We start from the raw sequence: 11,498 nt of genomic DNA on the forward strand, positions 1-11,498 counted from the left end.
TCTGATGGACCTAAATAATAATGGTGAGCTGATGATCCTTAATCCAATGTACTTGCTATGATATTACATTAGACAAGGGCAGCTAGGTGGCTTGGCGATAGAGAGCCAGACCTAGAGATTAAAGGTCTTGAGTTCAAATCTGAACTTAGATGCTTTCGTTGCCTGGTCCTTACCACTCTTCTGCCTAGGAACTCATACTTAGTATCAATTCTAAGACAGAACGTAAGAGTATTTTTTTTTTAAGAAAGAGAAAAAAATTACATTGGAGTCTTTATTGAAGTGGTTCTCCCAGGTGAGTTATCTCACAAAGATTTCCAGTGACCATCACCAAGCTATCTAGAGACCAAATTGGGGGAGAGATATGGATTAATGTGCCAACCATAGCAAAATGAATTGTCATCTCATTAAGCATCCTATTTTACCTCATCATAAGTTTAGGGACAATTGAGGTAGAGATCAAAGATCTAGAAAAGACTTTTTGTTTAAATGCTGTTTGCTATTTCAGCAATAAGTTGGCTATTTTAGAAGCAAGAAAGTACCTCTTTCTCATTTCCATTTTAAGGAAGGTTTTGGGGAGAGAAAGAAAAAATGAACTTGAAACCTTTACATATTAATTAATCCATGATTCTCTTATGTCAAAGAAAATACAAAATTTGGATAACAATGATTTCCTAGTTCCTGTTACTTATCTAGGAATAGCAGAGGATGCCAGTATAAAGCTGCCACTTCCACAATAGGGTGTTTGTTTATGCAAATAAGACAAATACTTTTTACAACAATGACATCCCTGTTCCAGTACTTTCCATTGTTTCTCGCCACTTGAAAAAATGTCAGTAAATATTCCCTTTTCTCTTTTGGCGTGACAGCCTAAATTAATTAAATGAATGATTGAAGGAATGAATGATTAGCCTCCTTTCTGTCTCCTCCCTATCTTATGAATTCCTATCTATTCATGATTTATTTTACTTTAATTATGATGAACTTGAAAAACATTAAGAAACATGTATATTTCCCTGTCCATTGCAAACAGAACAATAAGACTGCATATGAAACTGAGAGTCTCCAACATGTTCATCTCACTGGGACAGAGGGGGGGGGGGGAGGGAGGTGTATATTACAGCTGTAATATATTTATCAGTCCTTTGTGCCCAAATCAAGTGTTACTTCTTCAGGAAGTCTTCCTTCATCTTCATCCCAGTTAGAAACTATGTTTCTCCCCCTCAATTTTATTGTTTATTACTAACAATTAAATATAACTATTATAACATTTTACACCTCTCTTATACAACTGTCATGCATTATTTTGTATCAGAGTTGTCATATTTCCTTGCTAGATTACAAATTCAATGAGAGCAGGGATCCTAACTAAATTTCAATATTCTGTCTCCCTCAGTGACGTCTTTACCCTGCCCTTAATAAATAATGATAGATATGTGTTAAGTTCAAATTTGAACCTTAAATTATTAGAATGGAAAAATAAAGGAATCATAAAAAACCATCTGAACCATTATTTTTATTTTACAGATGAGGAAACAGGTGAAAATATGTAGTGTATAATAATAGTGTTTGTATCCAGAAATGGTTATCAGATCACAAAGTAGGGATGTACTTTTTATTGTGACTTCATAAGTGTAGGAACTTCCAGGTATGGAAATTCCCTCCAGAGGTACAGAATTACAACTTATAATCTTACAGAGTTGCCTAGGACACTGATAGAATAAATGCCTTTCTTGTGGGCAGTCAGCTCCCTCTGACTCTGAAGTTAATCCACTTTGCCAGCTGCCTTGGAATCCACTCATAAAATAATCTCAACTAAATAAATGCCTTTATGTCATAAAGAATGACCATCGAATGAGATCATAAATGAATGGTGAATAAAATAGAGCAAAAAGAATCACATACAAAATAATTATAATTATATAAATGTGGGCAACTGTAAAAAGGCCACAAAGCTCAGATCAACTATGATAAAATACATCAGTTAAAATTCACACTACTCCCTTCTTTTAATAAAAACAAACTTTTTAATAAATAATAAAGAAAAATAAACTTTTAATAAATAGTAAAAATAAACCATTAAAGTATAAAGTCACATTCATGTTCACTTGCCATTATTCATTTATGCAGTTTTATTTAACTGCCAGAAGGTTGTTTGTTCTGAGGGATAGAAGGTGGAGTTAATTGTGAGCTTGGAAACTGCATTATGTGATATATTAACCACAATCCTTCTAGTCATCTATACTTGCTACCCTGGTGTAATAGTAAGTTCACTATTACTCATCCAACACATGCCATAGGTGCTAAGTCTTGTCATTTTTACAATAATGGGTAATATTCATAGAGTGTTTTAAGAATTGCAAAGTACTTTACATATGTTAATTCCCTTTTCTCTCCACTCACACAACTACCAACACAATTCAGATTTTCATTACCTATCCAGTAGACTATTGCTAAGATACCTAACTGCTCTTGTTGCCTCATCACTCCAGTCCATCCTCCATTTGACTGCAAAAATGATTTTCCTAAAGCTCAGGTCTAACCATCTCACTACTCTTACTCTGAACTCCAGTGTCTCCTCCACATAGAGCATCCTCCTACTTCCAGATAGAGGAAATATTTGACCTGCTTACCTTTTGAAGCCGTTTACAACTAGTTCCATCTTATTACTCTTATAGTCTTATAGTTTACTTCTCTTTGAACAGTTACAGTTCAGTCAAGTTGACCTTTTATTGTTCCTCATATGCATGGCTTCATTTCCTGTCTCTCTTCATTTACATTGTCTGCCCCCAGTGAATGGAACATATTCCATTTTTACCTTCTCCAAACTCCTAATTTCTTACAATAAGCAGGTGTCACCTTTGACATGAATCCTTTCTTAGTTTCCCCATTCTCCTGCTCCATCTCCTTGTACCTATTTTGTATCTATTTAATGCATATATGTATGTGTATAAATATATATATATGCATACACAGACAAATACAATCAAACCTTTTCTTGTTGAAAACAGGGACTATTTCATTTGTCTTTGTATTCCCAGTGTCTGGCAAGTCCCTGTACATGATAGAACCCTAATAAATTTTTGTTGTTAGTTGATTGGTGAGAGAAAATAATTTGTTTAGATTAATTTCTGACTGGCTACTGGAATCAGAGAATTTTAGAGAATACCTAACCCAACCCTATCATTTTACTAGTAAGAGAAATAAAACCTAAGCAGGTTAAATGAGTTGCTGAAGGTCATATAGCTAGTTTTCAGCAGAGCAAGTATTATGGGTATGTTTCCCAATTCTCAGTTCTATGTTTCTTCCTTCATGCTATAGGAGTCTGATTTGCCTAATAATTAAGTAGCTTCCCTAACTTGGGACCTTTAGAAGCTGCATTAATTCCTTCAAGATATCAGAAGTAAATTGAGATTTGCCTGTAATTAATATGGTCTTGGGTTATGCAATCTTTCCAGATTCCTAGTACAAATATGTAAATATGCAAATATTTACATACATGGTTTCATCATCCTCAACAAGTTCTTATTAAAGGCTCATAAATATATTCACAAGTACCAGATTACGAAGGAGGAAAGGGGGGTTATGACTAGAAAGCTGGGGAGAAACAATCTATCGGTTTTGTTATTATTCAATCATGTCTAATTATTCATGATCCCATGGACTGTAGCATACCCAAACTGTCCATGAGGTTTTCTTGGCAAAGATACTGTACTAGTATGCCCCTTTTTTCTCCAGTAGATAAAGGCAGAGGTTAAGTGACTTGCTCAGGGTAACACAGCTAGTATATATCTAAGATCGGATTTGAATTCAGGTCTTCAGTAAGGCTAGTGCTCTATCTACTGAGCCACCTAATTTCCTCCATCTTTTTAGTAGACTACAATCTTTCATACAAGTCAACTATATGAAAAAGCATTCAGGACTAGGAAAGTAATAGTATTCCACCCTAGTCAAATCACATATCGTATATTATGTTTAGTTCTAGATGACATATTTTAAGAAATTGATAAAATGCAAGCATATAGAAGAGAGGTTCTTAGACGTTCATATCATTGGATCCCTTTGATTGTCTGGTAATGCCTGTGGACCTTTTCTCAGAATAACATTTTCAATTCATTAAGAAAGAACATAGGATTACAAAGGAAATTAATTTTATTGAAATACAGTTTAAATTTTTTTAACAAATTCATGGACCCGAACTTAGATCTCCTGATCTAGGGGAAGGCAAACAGCATAATGGACAAGGGCCCTAAGATCAGGCATAAAAAGTTTATGGTCTGGAGAAGAGAAATCTTGAGGGAGAAGGAAGAGAATCTGGTAGTAATAGTAAAGTATTTAATGGACTGTTACATGGAAGAGTGATTCAACTTGTTCTGCTGATTGTTGAGGGCAAAACTAGGTGCAATTAGTGGAAATTTCAAAGAGGTATTCTGTCTTAATATGGTAAGGAAAAACTTTCTAACAATCAGAGCTGGCTAATATTGAAATGGTCCACCTTGGAAAGAAATGAGCTCTCCCTTCCTGAAGGTCTTTGATCAAAGCTTAGTAGTTGATAAGATTGTTTTTTTCTGGAATGACTTCTGAGGTCCCATTCAAATCTCAAATTCTATATCTAATGCTACAGATTCTCCCAGTTGTTAGGGTGCTAGAATAATCTTACTCAAGAACTACTTCCACAGCTTTTTTGAGGTGGGGAGGAGAGAGGGAGAGGAGAGAAGAGCTGTGATTTCATTGGAATCAGGAGCTTCGATTGAGAAAATGCCTTCTACCAATGCACATTGGCAAAAGCTTTGCACCTTGTAGACTCAAAGAGAAGATTAGATAGATAGATAGATAGATAGATAGACCGACAGACAGACAGACAGATAGATAGATAGATAGATAGATAGATAGATAGATAGATAGATAGATAGATACACAGACAGATAAACATATATGTGTGCATATATTATTCATATAACCTTCATATCTCTTGAACAGCAACATATGTGTGTATGTGCATTATTTTCATTAGAATATACATTTTTAAATGTGTAACTTCCTACAGTGCAGGTACTATTTAACTTTGTTCTTGTATCTCCAGAGACTGATAAATAATACATACTTAACACATGCTTGATTGATTAATTAATTCCTGATCCTGAGGCCCATTTACTCTTTACAACACCCCACAATTTCTCCTCAGCTTTATAGAATCCAGTAAGATCTACATTCCTTGGGGTTCTATCTACATTCTGATGTATGACTAAGTCAAATTTTCAGCTCAGAATCATCTGAAGAAATTATGTGGAAGCCGGGGGGTAGGGATTGGGGAGGGGATTTTCCTGCTATTTCAGGACAGATCCTATATGCACATCCATCGTGAGTCTATGAGTCTTAGGTACTGAGTCAGGCTAACTTTTCCCAAAGGAAGAGAAATCATTATCATGAGACTAATCATATTTTCAAGCAATGGGAATTATTTTCATGAGAAGCCAAGAATTAGGGAGCCAATTGAAACTATCAACCACTTGCCCAAAGTCTATAACCTTCTCCCCTGCCACATATATTTTTCATTTCACCCCTTCCAAATCCAGGCACTTGCTTTTAAAGTGAAAAATGGACAAATTAACATTTGAAACAAATGTATCCTAACCTAAAAAAACAGGCATGCCTCAGCTAGAATTATTCATTTGCATATGTATATAAATTTGGGGGAGAAATGATAATTTGGAGTTACTAGCTTTTTATAAACACTGTATTTTAGCTAAATGTCTCTTTTCTGGCCATATCTCCAGTGGCCTTATGCTTGTGTCTAGTTTTGCTATCCAGAATTAAAGCACTTATTGAATGGCTGTTGGATAATTAGTAAATGAAGTGATGAATCTGTGAATCAATGAGTGAACAAGTGAATTGATGAGCAAATATAGATTTCAGTAGATGACTAGAGCAAATAGCCCCTCAAAAGAGATGAAATTTAGTTTGGGGTGTGAGTTTTAGGTATCAGTTTAGAAACTCTTTACAGATGCCTTCACAAAATAAGGAGCCTTTTCTAACTTCCCCTTTCTTAATGCTTCTCCTTTCACATGCTAAGCTTATGACTGAAATTCACCAACCATTTATACTTTAAGAAGAATGCTTAGTGTTTTGAAATGTACATACAGCTAAAGTTTGAGCTCTATCTTTTATATTACAAGTGTTTTCACTGAAATTTATCACATATAAAAACATAACTTTAGAATAGTAAATTATAATCTAAATGAAATAGTTTATATATAGTGGAAAGTCTGAGTATTGCATGAAAGTAGACCTGAAATTTTGTTCTGGCATTGCCACTAACTGTCTGTGTCACTTTGGATGAATAATCTCATGTCTCTATGTATCCTTGACTGTAAAATTAAAGGATTTCACTAATGATCTCTAGAATATTTTCTATATTTTATTATCCTACAAAATGACCACACATCATAGCAGTTGCATAAATTCCAGGGTTGGGTAGCAGAAAATGAAAAGAGAGTTAACTCCCTCTCTACTTTAAACTCTTCTTCCTCTTGACAGCTTCCAATTCCCCAATGATCGATAAACAAGAAGTTTGGGGCCAAGACTTTGTAATTGCACAGTAATTTATTACCTGCCATTTCTCATCTCCTTACAAACAGGTCTAGGCTTAGGAATAGTGAGAATAATGGCTCTCTTTATGGTATAAGTTCAGTAACCCTGGAAAACTCCATAGTCTACAGATAATTCCTCCTCTTCATTGGCAACTGAAATGTTAAAATGGGAAAGGGAAGGCTATGGCAAGTTCAAACTAATATGTAAATGACTGCTATAAAATCCTTTTGAAAACAAGTTCTGCTAGGAGACACAACAATAAAGATGGGGGTAGGGAGAACAAGGAAATGTGAGTAGTGAAGAAAGGTGAAGAAACTATGAAGGAAAAGAACACAGAAATGGAAGACAATAAGGAATAGAAATAAATTTCATCCGCTTCAAAATTTTGCCAAGGTCTGGCAATAGTTATCAATGTTAATAAAAATTTCATTGGATCTTCCACTTTATTAGATTAGATAGGTTAAGTTTAAGTGATGAAACTCCAGTATACAGAGAAGAAAGTACAAAAAACACTACTCATAGACAAAATTTCTAAGTGACAAAATGATATGTTTACCCATCTCATTCTAATTTAAAAATATCAGTCAAGAAACAAAGATAAGGGAATGGGAACCTAAGCTTCATAATGAGGAGGAAATATTTGAATAGAAGTAAAATTATAAAAACAAATGTCAATGATGCTGCAATCAACAAACTTCTGCTGCTGTGCTCTGCTCTTCTGGCTTACATATAAAAATAATTTTCTCAGGCCAGATTTTTTTCTTCTAAATTCATTATCTAAATGGCCAGTTCTATAACCATTATTCCCTAGCAGCATAGCTAAAAGAATATAATCTTCCACTTTCATATATCCTATATATTTTATATCTATAGGTAAAAAATTTTTAATGTAATAGCCTAACATTTGGGGTATGCCAACAATTTCATAATTTATTATTACAAATAAGTTTTAAAAGTGGGAAGGTAGGTCCTAAGCCTCAGTCTCTGAAAGGTTTGGCTTGTTTATATGAAAATGGAAGATTTCATCAGTATCAGCATGGGGAACTCCTCTCTCTACCAACTTGGGGAGATGTCTGAGGCATACAGATTGTCCCAGATTATATAATTAGTGGGTGCCAGAGATCAGATTGGAACCCAGGTCTACTAGCCTTTTCAGTCCACTAACTGCCATTACTTCTTGTATTAAGTATACAAGAATTTAAAAAAAGTAAGATATGCATTTATTATCACCATCTACTAGAAAGACTTACTGCCTTTTGGAAAGGCACATGAACATTTAGCTTTCTTTAGGAATGTTCCAAGTTATATCTTGTTTATACAATAGTACCATTCATTCATCAGTACCCAGGGTTGGTAACTCCTACCTAGGTAGGACCTAGGACAGTGCCACCCTACTGAGTTAACTAAGTTAATACATGTTTTAAAAAGACCTGTGCAATTTTCAGATAAAGAAATCAAAACTATCAATAGGCACATGAAAAAGTGTTCTAAATCTCTTATATTGCAAATCAAAACAACTTTGAAGTAACACCTCACACCTAGCAGATTGGCTAACATGACAGAATAGGAAAGTAATGAATGTTGGAGGGGATGCAGCAAAGTAGGGACACTAATTCATTGCTGGTGGGGTTGTGAATTGATCCAACCATTTTGGAGGGCAATTTGGAACTATGCCCAAAGGGCAACAAATTGTCTACCCTTTGATCCAGCTATAGCACTGCTGGGGCTGTACCCCCAAAGAGATAATAAAGAAAAAGACTTGTACAAGAATATTCATAGCTGCACTCTTTGTGGTGGCCAAAAATTGGAAAATTGTGTGTGGGGGGGGGGTCCATCGATTGGGAATGGCTGACCAAATTGTGGCATCTGATGGTGATGGAATACTATTGTGCTGAAAGGAATAATGAACTGGAGGAATTCCATTTGAACTGGAATGATGCAGAGTGAGAGGAGCAGAACCAGGAGAACATTGTACACAGAGACAGATACACTGTGGTATAATAGAATGTAATGGACTTCTCTACTAGCAGCAATGCAATGATCCAGGACAAGTCTGAGGGATTTAGGAGAAAGAACACTATCCACATTCAGAGAAAGAACTGTGGGAGTAGAAACACAGAAGAAAAACAACTGCTTGATCATATGGGTTGATGGGGATATGATTGGGGAATGTAGACTCTAAACGATCACCCTAGTGCATATATCAATAATATGGAAATAGGTCTTGATCAATGACACATGTAAAACCCAGTGGAACTGAGCATTGGCTACAGGAGGAAGCTGGAAGGAGAATAGGGTAAGACATGAATCTTGTAACCATGGAAAAATATTCTAAATTAATAAATAAGTAAATAAAATGAAATAAAAAAGCTTGTGTTGCAGTGGAAAAACTGTCCTTGGGCTAGATGGATTCTCAATTTAGCTCCATTACTAATTTACTGTGGGACTTTTGATAAGTCACTTGGCTTTTCTAGGCTCCAATGGCCATATTGATAGAATAGAGTGGTTAATCTAAATGATCTCTATGATCCTTTTTATTTTTTTTTAAACCCTTACCTTCTGTCTTGGAGTCAATACTGTGTATTGGCTCCAAGGCAGAAGAGTGGTAAGGGCTAGGCAATGGGGGTTAAGTGACTTGCCCAGGGTCACACAGCTGGGAAGTGTCTGAGGCCAGATTTGAACCTAGCACCTCCCATCTCTAGGCCTGGCTCTCAATCCACTGAGCCACCCAGCTGCCCCCTAAATGATCTCTATGATCCTTTTTAGATCTAAAAGTCTTACTCAAAAGGGAGTCAGTTGGTTAGTTGGGCATCCAAAAGCACTTCAGGCAGAATACTAATTAAACCAATGGGACAAACTCTCCTTTTTTTTCTTTTAGTACAGTGGAATCATGACCTCGCTTAAAAGGATGTGATTTGCCTACCTATTTATGAAGGCATTTCTCACAGAATGCAAACTAAACACAGCTCTGCCAGTGAACTCCACATTTTGGTAAGAGAGTTTCAGGATGACTGTGGGGACAAACCCACCATCAGAATAAAGGGGAAAAAGGGGCAATGGTAGGTGCTCTTTCCAAGCTCCATCACATTTAGTTCACATATATTTAGGAAAGTCATTTCTCTCGGTAATTCAGTTTTCTAACCTACAAAATAAAACTCTTGCAGCCTCCAGACATGGTGAATCAATTATTCATTCTTCCACTTAGCTACCAACAGAGTTATGGAAGAGGCTCTGTTCTCTTCAGAGTACTCCCATTTTTTGGAGGTTGAAATTCCAGCAAGCACAAAAGCTTCCCACATGTGTGAATTGAAGAGGAAATATTTCCATTTCTGGAAAGTATATATTATCTAGAGATGATCTTTTTGATTAGAGGATAATAGAATCACAAATTAATGTTCAGAAAAACCTCATAGATCAGTCCAGTCCCATTATTTTACATATGAGAAAAGTGAGTCTCAGAGATAAGTAACATGCCCAAGTTCTCCTAGATATGAAATAGCAGAGATGAGATTCAAACCCAACTTTCTAAAAATTGAATTTAAACATTATAAGTTATTATACAAATGTGTCATCATGAAGGTGCTAAGAAAATAGGCTTTTGATTTCATTCTCCACCTTTTTCATTTCATATCTCCTCATCCTCCCGCAAATTGTTTTTAACTATCAAGAATGAACTTGCAGGCTGAGTAACTTTACATGTGAATAATGACTCTGCCTTCAATATTTTACATGACGTTCCCATATTCTAACCCATCACTATTAGATATTTTCTTTAAACATTCTTAAAAGCAATCATTCCTAATTGCCTCTCTAAGATTATGAGTTATAGATAAATTGACAATCTGCATCAATGGAGGAAATTTGTATGGCAAGAGATCCCCTATAATGATGCATTTCCAGATCAGGGCAATGAAAAAAATATAATAATAATACAAAAACCAACACAGGTCTCTCCCCAGTTTGGTCTCTAGATAGCTTGATGAGGAGACCAGTCCCCTGCTGGAATCATTAAGTTCTTTCAGTCACTGGCACTTACCTTTTTCACAAGGTATCCTTCCCTGATTTTCTTTGGCTCCATGATCACTAGATGTTCCCAGAATCAAATGTCTCTGCAACTCCCTCTCATCTGGAAGCCCAAGACAGCTGTGGGTTTCTTTTTGTATGGCAAAGTCACTTTCACAAGTTCCCCTCTGCCTGTCAATCACATGAGCACATCCGGTTTCTCTTCAGTGAGGTAAAGAAAAGAATAGGGAACTGGGTGCCAAACCACCCTCTTGCTTTGCAAATTCGGAGGACTCCAGTGTTATTAACAGAAAACTTCTGGTAGATATTTGCCTGTGTATCACAAGAAAAAGGGAAGGGTATGTTTCCACAGTGGGGCAAGAGTTAAAAAAAAATCAGGAGTGGGGCAAAGTGAAGAGGAAGGATTCTCTTAGTGGAAATTTTGCTGTTTGAAAGTTATTGGTGGAAAACCCAGAATTTTAATAGAAATTCCAGGAAACAAAAAAGCTTCCCACATGTGTGAATTGAAGAGGAAATAATATTATATTTTCTGGAAAGTATACATTATCTAGAGATTATCTTTTTCAAGGATGACCTTACTTAGCAATATTAACTATTGTTAATATTAATATTAAATTATTCGAACAAGCCACAGATCTGGATTTAGTATTTCATTCCCTCTCTTTTGTTGTTTCTGTTCAGCCCTTTCAATAATGTCCAATTCTTTGTGACTTCATTTGGGGTTTTCTTGGTGAACTCCAGGTTTGCCATTTCCTTCTCCTTCTCCTTTTATAGGTGAGGAAACTGAGACAACTAGGTTAAGCTCAGGGTCATACAGCTAATAGCTATCATATACTGGATTTGAATTCAGATCTTCCTTACTCTAGAGCTGGTGCTCTATCCACTCT

At 35.8% G+C, this 11,498-nt stretch overlaps 1 protein-coding gene across 1 annotated transcript in view; it reads right to left on the minus strand.

Moving 5' to 3' along the window:
* The window catches only part of PLEK (pleckstrin), a 33,642-nt gene extending 22,809 nt beyond the window's left edge, over positions 1-10,833 (minus strand). The window contains exon 1 of the mRNA XM_001382104.5: positions 10,625-10,833. Within this exon, the coding sequence (XP_001382141.2) occupies positions 10,625-10,666 (42 nt within the window). The 5' untranslated portion in view covers positions 10,667-10,833. The remainder of the gene's footprint in view (positions 1-10,624) is intronic.
* Between the last annotated feature and the right edge of the window lie 665 nt (positions 10,834-11,498).

The sequence above is a fragment of the Monodelphis domestica genome, chromosome 1 (genome assembly GCF_027887165.1).
Source record: "Monodelphis domestica isolate mMonDom1 chromosome 1, mMonDom1.pri, whole genome shotgun sequence".
NCBI lineage: Eukaryota > Metazoa > Chordata > Mammalia > Didelphimorphia > Didelphidae > Monodelphis > Monodelphis domestica.